This window comes from Schistocerca gregaria, unplaced genomic scaffold (assembly GCF_023897955.1).
Source record: "Schistocerca gregaria isolate iqSchGreg1 unplaced genomic scaffold, iqSchGreg1.2 ptg000449l, whole genome shotgun sequence".
NCBI classification, from domain to species: domain Eukaryota; kingdom Metazoa; phylum Arthropoda; class Insecta; order Orthoptera; family Acrididae; genus Schistocerca; species Schistocerca gregaria.
Window position 1 is genome coordinate 635,506 of NW_026061870.1, and position 22,738 is coordinate 658,243.

A 22,738-nucleotide genomic window follows, 5' to 3' on the forward strand; every position below is an offset into this window, starting at 1 on the left:
AAGTTTAACATTTAACGATGCCTGGGGCCGCATACGTGCCATTGAGCGCTGTGATTGGTCGACAAAGCTCGCTCCGCGCATGCGTAAAAGGCTTCAGTGCATCTACCGCCGTGAGCCGGCGCACACAAACGACCCTGAATTGTTGCGAAACAGTCGATCAGAGAAGCCGCATTCTCCGGCATTAAACTGTGTGTGCGTTCTCACTTTGGAACCGCAAAGGCTGCTTGGGAATACGACATGAAGTAAAAGTACACATGTTTTACACACGAAAAGAAAATAGTGATGAATTTGATTTTCACATTTTTATTCAATAATTTTACTCATTATTTTGCACGATTTGGTGAAAGGTGGCCGCGGACCCCCTAGGAAGAGCCGGCGGACCCCTTACGCGGATCACAGGTTGGGAAGCCCTGCTATAGACCATTTCGTTTAACACTTGCCACTTGTTCATTTCTCTATTCTCCTACAGTCCTTGATTATTTTTCATTCATTTTGCCTCATTATTTACTAAGTTTCTGCGCCTGCTCTATCTGTGCAGCAAATTTTTCCTTATTGAAAAGACTTTTGGCGTACAAGCAGGAACGTGATCTCTATCAGTACAGACTGCAGGCGAAAGCGACTGACCTCGGTCTGTGCGAGCTTGGCGCGGTCCACCTTCTGGGCATCGGCACAGACGCTCAGCCGCGGTACGGCCAGCTGCGGGATCTGCGCCTCCTTCTTCTCCTTGTCCTTGCCCTCCTTGTCTGGAAACAAAATCGTGTCACATCAGCGTTCTGTAGAAACAGGGACTGGCATGCGTATTCAAATACAGGTGTATATGTAAACTGGTAGACTATGGCGATGCGGTCGGCAGCGCCTATACAGCATAAGACAACTGCCTGGCGCAGTTGCTACAATGGCAGGTTATCAAGATTTAAGAGAATTTCAACATGGTGCTATAGTCGTCGCACCAGCGATGACCTCAGCACCTCCGAGGTAGCGATGAAGTGGGGATTTTCCTGCACGACCACTTCACGAGTGTATAATGAATGTCAGGAATACGGTAAAACATCAAATCTCCGGCATCGCTGCAACCGGAAAAAGATCCTGCAAGAACGGGACCAACGATGACTGAAGAGAATCATTCAACGAAACATAATCGATATGAGCTTTCGGAGCCGAAGGCCCACTCGTGTACTCTTGATGACTACACGACACAAAGCTTTACGCCTCGCCCGGGCCCGTCAATACCGACATTGGGCTGTTGATGACTGGGAACATGTTGCCTGGTCGGACGAGTCTCGTTTCAAAGTGTATCGAGCGGATGGACATGTGTGGGTATGGAAACAACCTCATGAATGCGTGGACCCTGCATGTCAGCAGGGGAATTTTCAAACTGGTGGACGCTCTGTAATGGAGTGGGATGCGTGCAGTTGGAGTGATGTGGACCCCTGATACGTCAAGATACGACTCTGACACGCACGTAAGCATCCTGTCTGATCACCTGGATCCATTCATGTCCATTGTGCATTCCGACGGACTTTGGCAATCCCAGCAGGACAGGGCGACATCCCACACGTGCAGTGTTGCCACTGAGAGGCTCCAGGAACACTCTTCAGAGTTTAAATCCGCTGGCCACCAAACTCCCCAGACATGAACATTATTTAGCATATCTGGGAAGCCTTGTAACGTGCTGTTCACAAGAGGTCTCCAGCCCTCGTACTCTTACGGATTTATGGACAGCCCTGCAGGCTTCATAGTGTCAATTTCCTCCAGCACTACTTCAGACATTAGTCGAGTCCATACCACGTCGTGCTGCGGCACTTCTGCGTGCTAATCGGGGCCCTACACTATTAGACAGGTGTACCACTTTATTTGGATCTTCAGTGTTTGTGTTCTGTAGCGATGTAGAATTGTAAAAAATTAATTAATCATGGGGAATAACTCGGAATACAAACGAGATACAGCAACTTGGTTTAGAAAAATATTGTAGGTGGCAAGGAGGGTCACATATTGCTATTAATGGCCGTTGTCTGGAACGTAACTTTTAAGGCAATCTGGAGGTAAAAGTGATTTTTTTTCCAAATGGGAACCCTAATATTTGATTCAAAATTTGAAAAGAGCGGCAAATTTTACGTATAAAATTATACATTATTCAAGGTCATGGCTAATTCAATGAAGGTCAAATAAGCAAATACGTTTTTAGATCTAATAGGAATTAATATAGAACACAGGAAGAATACAGCAAAGCATAAAGCTAGATGCAAGCTGGAAGGGGTATCCCAAGGTAATGAGAGGCGAAGGGACCCATTTAACGACTTCTAAATCAATGATCTGAGTTTTATTTATGTTTGTTCTGTCTCGCAAGTGTCACAATAACACTTATACGCTGTGATGTATTTAATTTCGCCAATAAACACTTTAAATAAAACTTACAGTTTAAAATATCTGTTTACTCTTTCCAAATCCGACGTCACAAGTAGCGGTTTCCATGAAACAAAACTCAACCTTCGAATGGCTTTCGATAATTACCCTTAAAATCTTGGTTATTGGTAATGATACGTGACCCTTATTTCCCTTTCCAGTTTGCATCTAACAGTGTATTTTGCTGCATTCCTCCTCTATTCCGAATTAATCCCTACTAAAAATAAAGACATATTAGCTCATTTCAGCTTGACTGAACCTTGCCATCACCTTGAATAATGTGATCATTTCATACGTAAAAATTGATGCGCTTTTCAAATCTTAGATCAAATATTAGGGTTACCAACTAAAAAAATCACTTTAAGCTCAAAATACCCCTGAAAATCGCGTTCGGGGTCACGGTCATTAACATCAATGCGTGACCCTCTTTGTCTCCTACAACTTTACGTAAAACATTTCGCTGTGCCCCATCTCCAACCCAAGGTATTCCCCACTATGGATTTCTTACACACTTCTAGAGAGTGTAGAGGCGACATAGTTGATCAAGTCTTACGTACGAACCTATGTCCGGAAACGTCATCCTACGACGCTACGGAGCGTCAAAGTTATAGGCGCCGACACTTGTATTTGCATATACAGGGTGAAAAGTATTTAAACCGACAAATTCTGGGAGGTTGTTGGGGACATCAAAACAAATATTTTTCCCGAATGTCATTTTTTCCTATGAGCATTATTTAAACCGGTGGAGGCCGTATTATACTCTTCAGTTGTTAGAGGCCGTATTACGATCTTCAGTTGTAGGCAACTGCTTCCACCAGTGCAGTAGTGCATTGTCTCTGTTTACTAATGGAGCGATACACCTGGAGTGAGTACACTGATATGGCTTGTGCGTACTGCGTAGGGCACCACAACAGACGAGCTGCACAGCAGGTTTAATTGGGCCGTATCCTCTACCTAGGCCATTAAATGGCACGCACTATTACAATTTTGTCGACAGAGCATTGTCAGCATTGCTGGAAGATGTCCCTCTCCCTACAAGACAACGCATGTGGTTCCAACATGACGGAGCGCCGGCAAATTTCAGTCGTCGTGTGCGTCGATTCCTCGACCGATGGTTCCCAGAAACGTGGATTGGCTGAGGTGGTCCTGTACCATGGCCTGCTAGATCCCCAGATATGTACCCTCTGAATTTTTTGTGTGAGCAGAGATGCCCAATCTTGTTTACGCGACTCCTGTTGGATCAGAACAGGATCTGGTTGCCCGGATAGTAGCAGCAGCAGGCACAATTCAGGACACTCCTGGAGTTTTTACTGTGAAATTGGGTTGTGTTAATGTGTTGTATCTTGGTCAAAAAAATGAAAAAGTTTTTGTTAATTAATTTGCCGCCAGAGAAATCCTCTTCTCCCGGTTAAAACACTCCTCATAGGAAAAAATGGTATTAAGGAAAAATATTTGTTTTGATGTCCCCTACAACCTCCCAGAGTTTGTCAGTTTAAATACTTTTCACCCTGCATGTACTGGTTGTATTCGTGATGATGTTACAAACTTTCTAGGATGATGGAGAAGGATAAATGTATCAATTAGAGCTAAGGGTCCCTGTACCGGAAACGGACGAGTCGAAACTTACGAACGAAAACGGTTCTGATATCTCTGACACTGGAATACATGTAGCGGTGCTGTTGTTGCAAGTTTCAGAGGTGACAGTATGGACAAAAACAAGAAGAAATATAAACATCGGCTACAAAATGCATACCTTAAGAGCTATGAACTCTTGCTGAATACAGGAGCAGTGTTTCACAATAGAAAAGATGAACAAGTGCTCATAGCTTCTCACGTATGCATTTTGGAACGCATGTTTACTTGGCTATGTTTCTTGTCGTGATCCATACTATCTGAAAGTTGCCTAAGCAACTATCTTAGCAACAACACTACCGGTACATGTATCCCACCGTCAGAGGTATCACAACGATTTTCGCTTATTATTTTGGACTTGGTAGCTTATGGACCAAGGTCCCTTACCTCTAATCGATACATTTATTCTTCTCCATCATCCCTGAAAGTTACAATAAGGTACGGCCAAACTTTCAGGAAACATTCCTCACACACAAAGAAAGAAAATATGTTATGTGGACATGTGTCCGGAAGCGATTACTTTCCATGTTAGAGCTCATTTTATTACTTCTTTTCAAACCACATTAATCATCGAATGGAAACACACAGCAACAGAACGTAACAGGTTGTCTCCAAACACTTTGTGTTACAGAAAATGTTCAAAATATCCTCCGTTAGCGAGGATACATACATCCACCCTCCGTGGCATGGAATCCCTGATGCACTGATGCGGCTCTGGAGAATGGTGTATTGTATCACCGCCGTCCACAATACGAGGACGAAGAGTCTCTACATTTGGTACCAGGGTTGCGTAGACAAGAGCTTTCAAATGCCCCCATAAATGAAAGTCAAGAGGGTTGAGGTCAGGAGAGCGTGGAGGCCATGGAATTGGTCCGCCTCTACCAACCCATCGGTCACCGAATCTGTTGTTGAGAAGCGTACGAGCACTTCGACTGAAATGTGCAGGGGCTCCATCGTGCATGAACCACATGTTGTGTCGTACTTGTAAAGGCACATGTTCTAGCAGCACAGGTAGAGTATCCCGTATGAAATCACGATAACGTGCTCCATTGAGCGTAGGTGGAAGAACATGTGGCCCAATCAAGACATCACCAACAATGCCTGCCCAAACGTTCACAGAAAATCTGTGTTGATGACGTGATTGCACAATTGCGTGCGGATTCTCGTCAGCCCACACATGTTGATTGTGAAAATTTACAATTTGATCACGTTGGAATGAAGCCTCATCCGTGAAGAGAACATTTGCACTGAAATGAGGATTGACACATTGTTGGATTAACCACTCGCAGAAGTGTACCCGTGGAGGCCAATCAGCTGCTGATAGTGCCTGCACACACTGTACATGGTACGAAAACAACTGGTTCTCCCGTAGCGCTCTCCATACAGTGACGTGGTTAACGTTACCTTGTACAGCAGCAACTTCACTGACGCTGACATCAGGGTTATCGTCAACTGCACGAAGAATTGCCTCGTCCATTGCAGGTGTCCTCGTCGTTCTAGGTCTCCCCAGTCTCGAGTCATAGGTTAGAATGTTCCGTGCTCCCTAAGACGCCGATGAATTGCTTCGAACGTCTTCCTGTCGGGACACCTTCGTTCTGGAAATCTATCTCGATACAAACGCACGGAGCCACGGCTATTGCCCCATGCTAATCCATACATCTAATGGGCATCGGCCAACTCCGCATTTGTAAATATTGCACTGACTGCAAAACCACGTTCGTGATGAACTCTAACCTGTTGTGCTTGATGCTAGTACTGTAGAGCAATGAGTCGCATGTCAACACAAGCACCGAAGTCAACATTACCTTCCTTCAATTAGGCCAACTGGCGGTGAATCGAGGAAGTACAGTACATACTGACGAAACTAAAATGAGCTCTAACATGGAAATTAAGCGTTTCCGGACACATGTCCACATAACATCTTTTCTTTATTTGTGTGTGAAGAATGTTTCCTGAAAGTTTGGCCGTATCTTTTGTAACACCCCATATAGACACGGGCACATGTTGTCCATTCAAAACGTTCCGAGACTGATTTTATTCCTGGTGAATAAGTGAAGTCATTGCAGTAACTATAGTAACAGTTCTAACTAACAGGCCGGCCGCGGTGGTCTCGCGGTTCTAGGCGCGCAGTCCGGAACCGTGGGACTGCTACTGTCGCAGGTTCGAATCCTGCCTCGGGCATGGATGTGTGTGATTTTATTTATTTATTTATTTAACCTGGCAAGATTAGGGCCCTCTCTTACATCTAACCAGGCATTCTACTTATTTTACATTCATATGTTTTAGTAGGCATGTTAAACTACATCTAGTACAAAAAGTGAGATAAACAATAAGAAAGGTACACCTCGAAAAATACATTATTGAAGAGAAAGATTTTAGATAGGAGTGCTGGCAGCAGGGAGTATGAGGGAGACTCATGGTGAAGGGAGGAGAAGAATAGAGAGACATGATGAAACATAATTAAGGAAAATATAAAGGAAAAGGAGACTGCGTGGCTAATAGAGATAGATGAAGAGGAAGGCATCTCAGGAGCAAGATAGGAGACGCTAGCTTTGCTATTTGACAGATGAGAGGATTGGCCTTGCACATTAATTTTGTGGAGAATTTTATGCGGATGATAGTAGGAAATGCTTCAACTTCTTCTTAAAAGCAACAGGAGATTGAATTTTCCTCTAGGTAAGGGGCAGTTTGTTCCAGAGGCGGACAGCGGCAACTGAGAAGGAGTTTGCAAAAGTTTTTGTTTTGTGAGTGGGCACAGTTAGGATACCAGTTAAGAGTGACCTCGTGTTTCGATTATGATGGCATGACAGGTTTTTAATCTCTGAAGCTAGGTACTGGGGTGCTTACGCGATGAGGAGTCGGTGAAGTAGACATAGAGTGTGGTAGTCACACAGTTTGTCCGGCCGCAGCCACCCTAGCTCGGAGTATGAAGCACTAACATGATCATATCGGCGAATGTTGCAGGTGTAACGCACACAGGCATTCATGGTTAGCACTAGCCGTCTATTGTTTTCACTACTCATGCCTTGTTGAATCACATCACAATAGTTGAGGTTCGGTAGAACGAGTGCTTGCGTTTCAAGTCCTGTGGGAATATGTTCCGAAACTTTTTGAGAGCATAGAGACAAGCAGACGTCTTTCGGCACACTGCGACTGTATTCTCCGCCCAGTTGAGATGCTCGTCCAAAGTTACACTCAAGTTCTTCACTGTTTTCTGATATGGTATTGGAGTACCTTCGAGCAGAATAGGAGGTAGCCGTTCGCGGAAATCTGAACTTATTAATTTCTGATGGGCTATTAAGATTACTTGCGTCTTTTTTGCATTTAATGTAAGCCCCAGGTTTTTCGCCCATGTCACTACTGAAGACAGATCATCATTCATCAGAGCGATTGCAGTGTTTACGTCTTCAGGTCTGACGCTTAGGTAGAGCTGGAGGTCGTCGGCATAGAAATGATGTTTACAGGAGGACAAAACCGACGAAATATCGTTGACATATAAAGAAATGTCCTTAGGTTAGTTAGGTTTCATTAGTTCTAAGTGCTAGGGGACTAATGACCACAGCAGTTGAGTCCTATAGTGCTCAGAGCCATTTGAACCATTTTTTCTAACTAACAACTGTAAACAACGGATGTCATTCGACTATTCAGTTGTGAGGAGTCAGTGCTGAGTTGAGGATGTGCAAACGTACTGTGTCAACGTTGTAGTGTCTCTAATAGCAATGCAGCAGCGAATCGATCGCGTCTAAATCAAGTGAAGACTGAAAAGACCCTCATCAAAAATTAATTCTTTTCAGGGGAACGACAAAACATTCAACAATAGTTTTATAACGTCTCGCGTCAGTTACATTTTTTACTTGGCTTGTTGGGAATGCCTAAATCATTTTTACTAGACTGTACTAGTTTAGTTTCAGTGTACCTAATAAAATCTTTTCTTTTTCTTTTTCTTTTTCTTTTTTTCAAATTATAGACCTCACTAACGTAGGATTTTCTGTCAGAAAATATAGCAGGGAATATGAAGGAATGATTCGACAGATGCAGTAATTATGCAGTTCTGCAAGGTTCACAGGAGAGCTTCTGTAAAGTTCGGAAGGTAGGAGACGGATACTGGCAGAAGTAAAGCTGTGAGTACCGGGCGTGAGTCGTGCTTTGGTAGCTCAGTTGGTAGAGCACTTGCCCGCGAAAGGCAAAGGTCCCGAGTTCGAGTCTCGGTCGGGCACACAGTTTTAATCTGCCAGGAAGTTTCATATCAGCGCACACTCCGCTGCAGAGTGAAAATCTCATTCTGGAAACATCCCCCAGGCTGTGGCCAAGCCATGTCTCCGCAGCATCCTTTCTTTCAGGAGTGCTAAGTTCTGCAAGGTTCGCAGGAGAGCTTCTGTAAAGTTTGGAAGGTAGGAGACGGATACTAGCAGAAGTAAAGCTGTGAGTACCGGGCGTGAGTCGTGCTTCGGTAGCTCAGTTGGTAGAGCACTTGCCCGCGAAAGGCAAAGGTCTCGAGTTCGAGTCTCGGTCGGGCACACAGTTTTAATCTGCCAAGAAGTTTCATATCAGCGCACACTCCGCTGCAGAGTGAAAATCTCATTCTGGCACATTTAACTGCCTGGCAGAGGGTTCATCGAACCTCCTTCACAATTCTCTATTATTCCGATCTCGTATAGCGCGCGGAAAGAATGAACACATACATCTTCCCGTACGAGCTCTGATTTCCCTTATTTGTATTGTATTGAACTGGGGACCGAGAAACGACGGAGACGCTTCGTCCCCGCTGTAGCCCTCAGTGGTCAGTGGTTCACAATCCCACAACAGGCTACAGCAGTCCATTCGCTCCACCGCCGCCCCACACCCAAGTCAGGGTTATTGTGCTGTTCGGCCCCCAGTGGAACCCCCTCGCCCCAGATGTTCGCTAAAGTGGATGTGCGGTGGCAAATGTTGTGATGGTGGACATTTGAGTGTCAGAAATGATCGTCATCACATCGTGGAGGTCACCAGGACATCTCTGTCTCTTTCGAATCGTGCATTTTTCAAGGAAAAAAAATTGGAGTTTGTTCCATAATGTTTTTGAGTTAACGAATATTTTCCACTGTTCCAGAATACTTTCGAATGTTCTCGAATATTCTCGAATGCTCTTCAACACAAGTTCGAGACAGCAAACATTGTATTGATCCGCAATTCAGCAAAACTGTTTAACCGATAAGTTGTGCAACACAGTTAAGACAGAGGAGGAGCTTACTGGGAAAAAAAGTGTGTTCCCTTATATAGAGAAACTATGTAAGCAAATAATGGTTTCGTGGGGGAACAAATTTAGCCACAAGAACGTAGTTCAACTAACAAATCTACCAAAATAGAAAACGATGTGAAGAAAAATTAAGTAAGTCCATTGATATGACGACGAACCAAGTCGAGAGCATAAACTTCTTAAAAGAATACCTAAATTCGCTCAGCATCGCCTCGCAAAAAAATCTTGTAAACAACGTCATAGAAACTGAAATATTAATTGGAAAAGAAAAAATGCAAGTCAGTGTTTATACCACCAATTTCGTTCCCTCCAACTAAATTACATTTCAGATTCAAAAACCTCCGATTTACGAGAAAAGCAGCTTGAAGTATGATAGAAACATTTCAATGTTGCGGAATGGATTTAAAAGAATCGCGTTTCTCGCTTGTTTTAGTGTTTAACAACTACAGAACTTATTCATCTATGTACACGAAAGCAAAGCATCTAACACAGTTTATAAGAACTTTCTTTGAATAAGTTAGCTGCTATGCAAATGAGCTGATTAACTGAAGTTTTATTCCAACTCAGAAAACAAATCGAAAAAAGGTCAAGAGAGGGGAGTCAATTTCAATTATAAACTTAGAACTCGATTAGTAGGACACCCTATAATCAGCTCAAATTTGAAATTTCCTGGCAGATTAAAATTATGCCCCGGAACAGGACTCGAAGCTGGGGCCTTTCGCGGAAAATGCTCTATTGACTGAACTATTCAAGTCACGGACCGTTTCTCATAGATTACTTTTTTCCAGTAGCTTCATTTTACCCATGTACACTCCTGGAAATTGAAATAAGAACACCGTGAATTCATTGTCCCAGGAAGGGGAAACTTTATTGACACATTCCTGGGGTCAGATACATCACATGAGCACACTGACAGAACCACAGGCACATAGACACAGGCAACAGAGCATGCACAATGTCGGCACTAGTACAGTGTATATCCACCTTTCGCAGCAATGCAGGCTGCTATTCTCCCATGGAGACGATCGTAGAGATGCTGGATGTAGTCCTGTGGAACGGCTTGCCATGCCATTTCCACCTGGCGCCTCAGTTGGACCAGCGTTCGTGCTGGACGTGCAGACCGCGTGAGACGACGCTTCATCCAGTCCCAAACATGCTCAATGGGGGACAGATCCGGAGATCTTGCTGGCCAGGGTAGATGACTTACACCTTCTAGAGCACGTTGGGTGGCACGGGATACATGCGGACGTGCATTGTCCTGTTGGAACAGCAAGTTCCCTTGCCGGTCTAGGAATGGAAGAACGATGGGTTCGATGACGGTTTGGATGTACCGTGCACTAATCAGTGTCCTCTCGACGATCACTAGAGGTGTACGGCCAGTGTAGGAGATCGCTCCCCACACCATGATGCCGGGTGTTGGCCCTGTGTGCCTCGGTCGTATGCAGTCCTGATTGTGGCGCTCACCTGCACGGCGCCAAACACGCATACGACCATCATTGGCACCAAGGCAGAAGCGACTCTCATCGCTGAAGACGACACGTCTCCATTCGTCCCTCCATTCACGCCTGTCGCGACACCACTGGAGGCGGGCTGCACGATGTTGGGGCGTGAGCGGAAGACGGCCTAACGGTGTGCGGGACCGTAGCCCAGCTTCATGGAGACGGTTGCGAATGGTCCTCGCCGATACCCCAGGAGCAACAGTGTCCCTAATTTGCTGGGAAGTGGCGGTGCGGTCCCCTACGGCACTGCGTAGGATCCTACGGTCTTGGCGTGCATCCGTGCGTCGCTGCGGTCCGGTCCCAGGTCGACGGGCACGTGCACCTTCCGCCGACCACTGGCGACAACATCGATGTACTGTGGAGACCTCACACCCCACGTGTTGAGCAATTCGGCGGTACGTCCACCCGGCCTCCCGCATGCCCACTATACGCCCTCGCTCAAAGTCCGTCAACTGCACATACGGTTCACGTCCACGCTGTCGCGGCATGCTACCAGTGTTAAAGACTGCGATGGAGCTCCGTATGCCACGGCAAACTGGCTGACACTGACGGCGGCGGTGCACAAATGCTGCGCAGCTAGCGCCATTCGACGGCCAACACCGCGGTTCCTGGTGTGTCCGCTGTGCCGTGCGTGTGATCATTGCTTGTACAGCCCTCTCGCAGTGTCCGGAGCAAGTATGGTGGGTCTGACACACCGGTGTCAATGTGTTCTTTTTTCCATTTCCAGGAGTGTATAATAGTCCAGATATTACTTTGGATGGATAGTCATCGATAGATGTAGGAGTGCCCCAGGAACGTATGTTGGGGCTCGTTCTGTTAATGTTGTACGTTGTGACCTGGCACACATAGTAAGATTTCAACGAGGTTTTAAAGATAGGAAACTTGTCTGAAATGTTCAGAATCGTAAAATAGTGCAGTTTATAAAACTACAACATCAATGAGCCACAGTTGGAATCAGTTAATTCTTATAAATAATAGTGTATATCAATGTGCAGGGGTATTCAATGGAATTATTATATACGCTTAGAAGTAGGTAAGGCAGTTGGCATACTTCGCTTCTCTGATAGGCTGCAATCAGGCTACAAAGGAGACTGATTAAAAAAAAACTAGTGCGACGCATTCTAGAATATTACTCAAAACTGTGGGACACGTACCAAATAGAACCTACATGGGATATTAACCATAAAGAAAGTGGGGCAGCACAAATGAGCACAGGGTTGGCTGAATCCATAGAAGGTCTCAAGAAGACGCTGAAAACGTTGAATATACACTGGAGCGCCAAAGAAACTGGTATATGCATGCGTATTCAAATACAAAGATATGTAAACGGCCAGAATGCACCGCTGCGGTCGGCATCGCGTATGTAAGACAAGCGTCTGGCGCAGTTGTCAGATCGGTTACTGCTGCTACAATGACAGGTAATCAAGATTTAAAAGATTCAGAATCGTTCAACGTGACAGAAGTGCAAATGGTTCAAATGGCTCTAAGCACTATGGGACTTAACATCTGAGGTCATCAGTCCCCTACACTTAAACCAAACTAACCTAAGGACGTCACACACATCCTTGCCCGAGGCATGATTCGAACCTGCGACCGTAGCAGCAGCGCGGTTCAGGACTGCAGCGCCTAGAACCACTCGGCCACGACAGAAGTGCAACCCTTCCGCAAATTGCTGCAGATTTCAATGCTGGGTCATCAAGTGTCAGCGTGTGAACCATTCAACGAAACAGCATCGGTATGGGCTTTCGGAGCCCAAGTCCTCTCGTGTATCCTTGATGACTGCGTGACACAAAGAATTACGCCTCGCCTAGGCCCGTCAACACTAACACTGGGCTGTTGATGACTGGAAACATGTTGTCTGGTCGGACGAGCCTCCTTGCAAATTGTATCGAGTGGATGACGATGCGCGGGTATGGAGACAACCTCATGAATCCACGAACCATGCATGTCAGCAGGGGACTGTTCAAGCTCGTGGAGGCTGTGTAATGGTGTGGGGTGTGTGCAGTTGGAGTGATACGCGACCGCTGATACATCTAGATACGACTCTGACAGGTGACACATACGTAAGCATCCTGTCTGATCACTTGCATCCATTCATGTCCATTGCGCACTGCGACACAATTGAGCAATTCCAGTAGGACAATGAGTCGCCCCACATATCCAGAATTGCTGCAGAGTGGCTCCAGCAACACTCTCCTGAGCTGAAACACTTGCGTTGGCCAGCAGACTCCCCAGACGTGAACATTATTCAGCATATCTGGGATGCCTTGCAACGCGCTGTTCAGAAGAGATCTCCACTCTTTCGTACTCTTGAGGATTTATGGACAGCCGTGCAGGATTCTTGGTGTCAATTCCCTCCAGCACTACTTCAGACATTAGTCGAGTCCATGCCATGTCGTGTTACGTCACGTCTGCGTGCTCGCGGGGGCCTACACGATATTAGGCAGGTGTACCAGTTTCTTTTGCTCTTCAGTGTAGATGCTAACCATCTTGCCAAAAGCTTTTCACAAAGTGTGAAGAACCAGTTTTAAATGAAGAATGTACTCATGCAGGGTGTTACAAATAGGTACGGCCAAACTTTCAGGAAACATTCCTCACACACAAAGAAAGAAAATATGTTATGTGGACATGTGTCCGGAACCGCTTACTTTCCATGTTAGAGCCCAATTTATTACTTCTCTTCAAATCACATTAATCATGGAATGGAAACATACGGCAACAGAACGTACCAGCGTGACGTCAAACACTTTGTTACAGGAAATGTTCAAAATGTCCTCCGTTAGCGAGGATACATGCATCCACCCTCCGTCGCATGGAATCCCTGATGCGCTGATCAGCCCTGGACAATGGCGTATTGTATCACAGCCGTCCACAATTCGATCACGAAGAGTCTCTACATTTGGTACCAGGGTTGCGTAGACAAGAGCTTTCAAACGCCCCCATAAATGAAGATCAAGAGGGTTGAGGTCAGGAGAGGGTGGAGGCCATGGAATTGGTCAGCCTCTACCAATCCATCGGTCACCGAATCTGTTGTTGAGAAGCGTACGAACTCTTCGACTGAAATGTGCAGAAGCTCCATCGTGCATGAACCACATGTTGTGTCGTACTTGTAAAGGCACATGTTCTAGCAGCACAGGTAGAGTATCCCATATGAAATCATAATAACGTGCTCCATTGAGCGTAGGTGGAAGAACATACTGACGAAACTAAAATGAGCTCTAACATGGAAATTAAGCGTTTCCGGACACATGTCCACATAACATCTTTTCTTTATTTGTGTGTGAGGAATGTTTCCTGAAAGTTTGGCCGTACCTTTATGTAACACCGTGTATATGTCGTTCAATCCCAAAGGTATCAATCTCATAGAGACAGCAGGGACAAGATTAAATTACAACAGAGTGAAGGCGTTTAGGGAGTCTTTCTTCCGTACAACACATGCGATGATGTCGGGAAGCAGCCATAATACGTGATTTACTTTGATGTACCCTCTGCCAAGCACCTCACAGTAGTTTGCAGAGTATGGATATAGATGAAGGTGCAGATGTATGGTAGAAATCCAGAGGATGAAATGACATTAGTACTTAATGTGCCACCACATATACTAGGGCAGGGCTCCCAACCTTTTCAGTTGGCGGACCCCTTGTTCAGTCGAAAATCCATGGCGGACCCCTGGTCAGTCAACGGCACAGTAACTTCAAATTTCAGAGCGAAACCCATGGGAACTGAAAGCTTCTTAATGCAGGTGCCATGTTCCGAATGCACCCCCCCCCCCCCCTCCCCTGAAGTATCAATAGTCTTTGGTTTAGAGATGAATGAAAACAACTCGAAATTAACGATCCAATTTGAATTCCCACTATATCCAGACACTCACTAGTGGATTTACTATCTTTGTTCAACAGAATATAGCCTGATTAAAATTACTTGGTAATTAAAATTTCACACGATGGAGCTTTCTCCCTCCAAGAGTAATCAACGTCACGTCCAAACTGTTCGCTGTTGACAAGCTGTCGCTTATGGTCTGTTCACTTCTACTATTTAGCTACTGTTGTGTTAGGAGCATGCATATTTCGTAACATTCGTGTGTGTGTGTGTGTGTGTGTGTGTGTGTGTGTGTGTGTGTGTGTGTGTGTGTGGTTTTTCGTGAAATCCGAAGAAAAATGTTCAAATGTATGTAACGTTTTCCTTTGGTTGTTCTCCTTCCTCATTCATTTCAACTGGAAACTTTCCTTGTGGAGAAACTGCAGCCTTCTTCAATGATCCTGACTTCAGCCACCGATCCATGTTAGAAGTAATAAATTGGTCAAAAATCGACTTATGAAACAGGCAGTGCACTGACAAGCAAGTTTAACATTTAATGATGCCTGGGGCCGCATACGTGCCAGCGAGAGCTGTGATTGGCCGACAAAGCTCGCTCCGCTCATGCGCAAAAGGCTTCAGCGCATCTAGCGCCGTGACCCAGCACACAAACGACCCCGAATTGTTGCGAAACAGTCGATCAGAGAAGCCGCATTCTCCTGCATTAAACTGTGTGTGCGTTCTCACTTAGGAACCGCAAAGGCTGCTTGGGAATACGACCTGAAGTAAAAGTACACACGTTTTACACACGAAAAAAAAATAGTGATGAATTTGATTTTCACATTTTTATTCAATACTTTTACTCATTGTTTTACACGATTTGGTGAAAGGTGGCCGCGGACCCCGTAGAAAGAGCCGGCGGGAGCCTAAGGGGTCCGCGGACCACAGGCTGGGAAGCCCTGCTCTAGGGGTTTCCGCTGAGAACAAAAGTTGAAATCATGGCGTGTACTTACTGGAGCAGTCCTGCGACGAAGACCACTTCTTCTTGTCGTCGGCGGAAAGCTGGGAATGCTGCTTGCGGATGGAGCGGCCCCAGCCGGCGGTGAGGTTGCCCAGGCGGGAGAAGGCGCGCTTCACCATGGGCGACGAGGGCACGCTTTTGGGCCTGTGGCAGTCACAACAACACACAGCTCCTCACCACACGAGGGACTCTCGCCAGGACCTGGCAGGCAGCGGCGGACCAATGGCGGAGGCGGATGAGCAGCGTGCCAGCCACAGCGCTCCCACGGGACTACACGCGCGCAGTCCTCGCTACTCCCGTGGTGGTCTCCGCTAGGAGGGGCATGCAGGTCTGGGTCTGGGGGAGTCAGCTCAGCTCCAGTCCAGTACCACTCGCTATTTCTCAACCTGAACCACTTCCCTGGGTTAAAATGTATGCCCTTCCACTATATGAATGACCCACGACAGAGGTTGGAGAGCAACACCAGTTGGGCCAAGTCAGCTCCATTCTTTTATGTCAGCTAGTTGTCAACCCGACATCATCTCGACACAACATATTGTTTGTTCGCTAACATAAAAATTGTTTCTGATAATCCCAGACATTGGGAAAAGAATCCTGTGCTCTGGCAAGTCAGCCTTTTTTCCTTACAAGGGAACCTCCCCATTGCACCCCTCTCAGATTTAGTTATAAGTTGGCACAGTGGTTTGGCCTTGAAAAACTGAACACAGATCAATGGAGAAAACAGGAAGAAGTTGTGTGGAACTATGAAAGAAAAAAAAAGAAAAATATACAAACTGAGTAGTCCATGCGCAAGATAGGCAACATCAAGGATAACGTGAGCTCAGGCGCGCCGTGGTCCTGTGGTTAGCGTGAGCAGCTGCGGAACGAGAGGTCATTAGCTCAAGTTTTCCATCGCGTGAAAAGCTAAATTTATTTTATTTTATTTATGATTATCACATACACAAGAAAACCTAAATCGGGCAAGGTAGAAGAATCTTTTTATCCATTCGCCAAGTGTACAAGTTAGGTGAGTCGACAACATATCCTTGTCATGTGACGCACATGCCGTCACCAGTGTCGTATAGAATATATCAGACGTTTTTTCCTGTGCAGGAATCGGTTGGCCTATGACCTTGTGACCAAATGTTTTCGGTTCCCGTTGGAGAGGCACGTCTTTTCGTCTACTAATCGCACGGTTTTGCAGTGCGGTCGCAAAACACGTACACTGAAATTATTACAGTGAACAGAGACGTCAGTGAACGAACGGACAGATCATAACTTTGCAAAAATAAAATTTCCTCTCGAGGGAAGACTTGAACCAAGGCCCTCTCGTTCGCAGCTGTTCACACGAACCACGGGACGACGGCTCTCCTGAGTTCACGCTGTGCTTGATGTTGCCTATCTTGCGCACAGACTACTTAGTTTGTATATTTTGCTTATTTTTTTCATAGTTTCACACAACTTCTTCCTGTTTTCTCGATTGATCTGTGTTCAGTTTTTCAAGGTCTATCCACTGTGCCAACTTATAACTAAATCTGAGGGGGGGGGGGGGGTGCGATAGGGAGGTTCCCTTGTTAGTATTAGCTAGTTGTTATCATCATGTATCTAGATCATATTATGTGTCCTCTACAGTACAGATATCCTTGCAAGTTGAGAAGAAGATCCTAATGGTGTCCAAGTCAGCTCCATCCCCTTCCTGATAGATGGCTTAAACTGTATGTTGTCTACCACAAGAATGGTTCTGAGAGCCTCAAAGTTGGAAGGAAGCTCCTTAAACTGGTCAAGTAAGCTCCGTTCCCTAGCTATTATATAACATTAAACCCAACATCGTCTCTACAGATCATATTGTTACTCTACTGTACCGATATTCCTGATGGTTTCAGAACTTATAAACAAGATTTTAATCCAGAGGAACTCGGTTAGTCAAATGCTATTTGCTAATTCTCAACCCATAAACAATTCCCTAGATTTCATTGTGAATCTTCCCATTGCAGCCGGCCGCGGTGGCCGTGCGGTTCTGGGCGCTGCAGTCCGGAGCCGCGGGACTGCTACGGTCGCAGGTTCAAATCCTGCCTCGGGCATGGATGTGTGTGATGTCCTTAGGTTAGTTAGGTTTAAGTAGTTCTAAGTCTAGGGGACTGATGACCTAAGATGTTAAGTCCCATAGTGCTCAGACCCATTTGAACCATTTGAACTTCCCATTGCACAAACTATAGTCACAGAAGTTGGAAAAGTAAATGTGCCTAAAAAGTCAGCTCCACTCTTTGTGTGTTATCTAGTAGTCAGACCTACTTCATCTAAAGGGTGCTACAAAAAGGTACGGCCAAACTTTCAGGAAACATTCCTCACACACAAACAAAGAAAAGAGCGTAGGTGGAAGAACAAACTAAAATGAGCTCTAACATGGAAATTAAGCGTTTCCGGACACATGTCCACATAACGTCTTTTCTTTATTTGTATGTGAGGAATGTTTCCTGAAAGTATGGCCGTACCTTTTTGTAACACCCTGTATACAGATCACATTCTGTGTCTTCTGAAAGTCTCAGAAGTGGTAACCTATCTGTTAGCTAGCTGTCAACCCAAAATATCTCTACAAGTAACACTGTCCGTCCACTACTCTGCAGACAGTCCCTATACGCTCAGAAACTGGAAAGAAAGTTCTCATAGCAGACAAGTTACATTTATTGCAGTACAACGTCCTAATTTTCAACTCATAAGCATGTCCCTCATAAGCATCCATTGTATGTCGTTCTACAACGTGAATGATCTCTGATAGCAGCTGACAGAGGATGGACAGGACCATCCAATATTGTCTTTTCAGATCATAATGTGTTCCTCAGTTACAATGACCCTCTAGCTTTGAAGTCGGATGAACGCTCTCAAACCTGGAAACAGCAACTCCATTTCTCCTCTGATAAGTAGTAATCATGCCAGAAACATTTCTTTGGATCATGCTGTATGGTCTCTACCACACAAATACCCCTTATAACCTCAGAAGCTGGAAATGAGATCTTAATTGTGGTTAAATCATTCCCACTCCTAAATTTGTCTATATATAAACTACTGATATTCTTTTGAAAAGATATTATCGCTTCAGCTGTAAACCCATTATTTATAGGTACGACCAATTTCACAGCATTTTAGCCGCATCGTCAAATGCAATCTGCACAAATTGGAAGACATACTGTCAGGTCCGGTGACCTTGGAGGCCAGCAATGTAAGGCTGAATCATTTGGTCTAGTGCGACCGATCCATCGTTCAGTAATCCTTTGAGTTAAAAATTCCCGCACTTCCAGACGCCAGTGTGGCGGTGTCCCATCCATCAAGTCGTTCGAATCAGTCTCCAATTGGGGGAAAAGAAAGTTCTCAAGCCTATCCAGATATGTGGTTCCCGAAACAGTGTCCCCGCAAAGAAAAATGGACCATCCACCTTTTCCTGTGAAAATGCACAAAACACATTAAATTTTGGAGAGTCCCTTTCATGTTGTACAACTTCATGTGGTAATTATGACATTATGTAGTGTGAGGAGAGCTATGCGAGAGGCGTTCAATGAATTCGAAAGTAAATTTCTATGTACTAACTTGGCAGAAAATCCTAAGAAATTTTGGTCTTATGTCAAAGCGGTAAGTGGATCAAAACAAAATGTCCAGACACTCTGCGAGCAAAATGGTACTGAAACAGAGGATGACAGACTAAAGGCCGAAATACTAAATGTCTTTTTCCAAAGCTGTTTCACAGAGGAAGATTGCACTATAGTTCCTACTCTACATTGTCGCACAGATGACAAAATGGCAGACATCGAAATAGACGACAGAGGGATAGAGAAACAATTAAAATCGCTCAAAAGAGGAAAGGCTGCTGGACATGATGGGATACCAGTTCGGTTTTACACAGAGTACGCGAAGGAACTTGCCCCCCTTCTTGCAGCGGTGTACCGTAGCGTTCCAAGGGATTTGAAACGGGGCACAGGTCATGCCCGTTTTCAAGAAGGGACGTCGAACAGATGTGCAGAACTATAGACCTATATCTCTAACGTCGATCAGTTGTAGAATTTTGGAACACGTATTATGTTAAAGTATAATGACTTTTCTGGAGACTAGAAATCTACTCTGTAGGAATCAGCATGGGTTTCGAAAAGGCGGTCGTGTGAAACCCAGCTCGCGCTATTCGTCCACGAGACTCAGAGGGCCGACACGGGTTCACAGGGAGATGCCGTGTTTCTTGACTTCCGCAAGGCGTTTGACACAGTTCCCCACAGTCGTTTAATGACAAAGTAAGATCATACGGACTATCAGACCAATTGTGTGATTGGATTGAAGAGTTCCTAGATAACAGAACGAAGCATGTCATTCTGAATGGAGAGAAGTCTTCCGACGTGAGAGTGTTTTCAGGTGTGTGTCGCAGGGGAGTGTCATAGGACCGTTGCTATTCACAATATACATAAACGACCTGGTGGATGACATCGGAAGTTCACTGAGGCTTTTTGCAGATGATGCTGTGGTGTATCGAGAGGTTGTAACAATGGAAAATTGTACTGAAATACAGGAGGATCTGCAGCGATTTGACGCATGGTGCAGGGAATGGCAATTGAATCTCAATGTAGACGAGTGTAATGTGCTGCGAATACATAGAAAGATAGATCCCTTATCACTTACCTACAAAATAGCAGGTCCGCAACTGGAAGCAGTTACTTCCATAAATTATCTGGGAGTATGCATTAGGAGTGATTTAAAATGGAATGATCATATAAAGTTGATCGTCAGTAAGGCAGATACCAGACTGAGAATGTCACGCTGAACAGTTATTACTGACCCACGCTGAGCAAAACGTAGAACATAAAAAGCTTTCTATTGTCCCGACACCATTTTTACTAGAACTGAAGCAAGCGCACACTGCTGCTACCTAGCTCCAGAGTTTGCTCTTTTCAACATTACGTAGTTCACGAACGATCTCTTAAATAACATAATAGTTATGATTTTTGTAAAAAAAAATCAGATGATTCTTTTTGAGACGCCCTGTATATGGGACGAACATACAAAATCAAGTCATGTTCAGATTGGAAAAAAAAAGAGACTGGGATGACCAAGCGTTAATAATCAGAAAATTTTTTCTAAGTAACGGATGCCAAAAATAATATCACATATAACGCTTCCGTGATTTATAGGAAAGAGGCAACTAATAAGAATAAAATCCTAGTAAGAGACTACCAGGTCAGTAAAACACCAATAATCTCCACTCATCATGAGTAAAGGTGTCTGGTGAGCTAGCGGAGTGCCCATATGTAGAAATGGTGATCAAAGTACAGCCCGCATGCGCACTCCACAAGATACCGATCTCTGAAATCGCAGCTACGTCCTGTGTAGTACACAATCCCGTGCGCGCGATTGGTATTGGTAAATTTAGCTCCTAGCCACGTGGCCTCGCAATGCGCTGCTTTCTGCCGATTGAGCTAGTTAGGTATGCTATGATTTTCAGTCCTGTTACTTACTTCATGTCAGTTGCGTGCTGTGCCTTGAAATAGTTTTATGCTGGACAGTTTTGCTGGGGATTAAGTACAATTTCAGTTTGAGTAACTGGGTTTTTTTAATCCGTTTTATGGAAATAGGGGACCGCTAGCTGCTCACTTTTTACATTATTTCGCAGATGAGCGGAGCGGTCTATGGTTTGATCACTATTTCAGCAGATGATAGCTCGTTTAGCTAACCAGACACTATTACTCATTGTGAGTGGAAATTGTTAGTATTTTACCTACCTGGCAGCCCCTTATTATCATATTATTATGAAAGCTGGATCATTTCATACTCTTTTTTTTGTTCTAAAATGACTTGATTATGTATGTTAATCCTGTATGTACTTTTTCATTTTAGTTATGTTTTCTTGCTGCCTTACATGAGCCTTTCTTTACAAATTTCTACAGATTGCACTTGATGCAGCTGAAATGCTGCGAGCAGATCGAGCCTGTAGATAAAGGACTTGCAGGTAAAGCGTCTGATCTTTTAAAACTGTCGCTGCCCTGACTTCAAAGTCTGCTGCGCATTGACGTTCTCCCTGAGTCGCATTGTATGTTCTGCATCTCAAGAAAAATGCCCATAATCGCTGCAGTAGCCTCAAAGGTTAGCAATAGATGCTAAGTTTCATAACGTCATCTTTGTTCCAGAACTATTAGCTTGCCAGAAATTCCTCGCTGTTACAAGATGGATATTACAGATTGGAAGGACAACTCCATCCTATCAGCATTAGCCTATTTTCAACTTAAGATCTTCTACCTGGATCCCATTATCTATTTTCCTCAGGAAGAATGATCCCGGTTATAATATACATTGTATAGTTGATCGAAAATGCGATCCTACATGTCAGGAAGTCAGCTCCACTTCACATCGTTATCTAACAGACTACCCAAACATTTCTCTCTGTGTGAAACAGTGCGTTCATATAATTCCAAGGACTGTGATTATTGTTTACAAAGCGTCTTTGCCTGACAAGAGATTCCTGAGGTGATGAAGTTAGAAATTTTCTCCTAAGGCGGTGAAGTTACAAATTAATCAGAGTATTAAAACGGTAATAGTATAGTGTGTAAAATTAGAAAATAAGGCGCAATGTATTGTTGCGATTTTAATACTCTAATTTTCACGCATATAGTTATTTTCGTTATATTTTCTGTATACTCATTTGCAATCTTTTGGGATCATTTTTTTGTTGTGTTTGCAATGTCTGGTTTTAAGTATTTCTTTTTCGTTACGTTCTTTTAATTTGCAATCATTTTGAATGTTTATCCTACGCGCTGTCATACACTGTCAGTGAAGGTGCTACCTAATAACTTTTACTTATAGCCTGTAGCTACTTTTTATAGTCTTATGTCTAGATTAATTAAGTGTTACCGAAACTAGCGCCTTCTCTTGACGTACCGTCCTACTAGCGCAGGAAACACAGTATTCCTCTGTACTCTGGTTATAATATGGCCGTTCATTAGACCCTTTAATCACTTGATAAACACGTCATTCGTTGTACGTGTGGCTCTAAGGTGCGTTACACATGGCGGCTGTGACAACTCGAGGTAATTTCGTTTACTTTATTTGCCAGCCCCCCTTTTTTTTATTAATTCCTCCATAAATTTTTCCCCTTTTAAGCTTATACACTTGGTTTTCTTCCAGTGTATCTTGTTCGACGATCCT

At 44.5% G+C, this 22,738-nt stretch overlaps 1 protein-coding gene across 1 annotated transcript in view; it reads right to left on the reverse strand.

Moving 5' to 3' along the window:
• Nucleotides 1–22,738, reverse strand: part of LOC126312745 (serine-enriched protein-like) — a 172,481-nt gene that overhangs the window by 73,128 nt on the left and 76,615 nt on the right. The window contains exons 3-4 of the mRNA XM_049992243.1: nt 15,579–15,730; nt 625–743 (exon numbers count right to left, since the gene is read on the reverse strand). Of these exons, the coding sequence (XP_049848200.1) occupies nt 625–743; nt 15,579–15,730 (271 nt within the window). The remainder of the gene's footprint in view (nt 1–624; nt 744–15,578; nt 15,731–22,738) is intronic.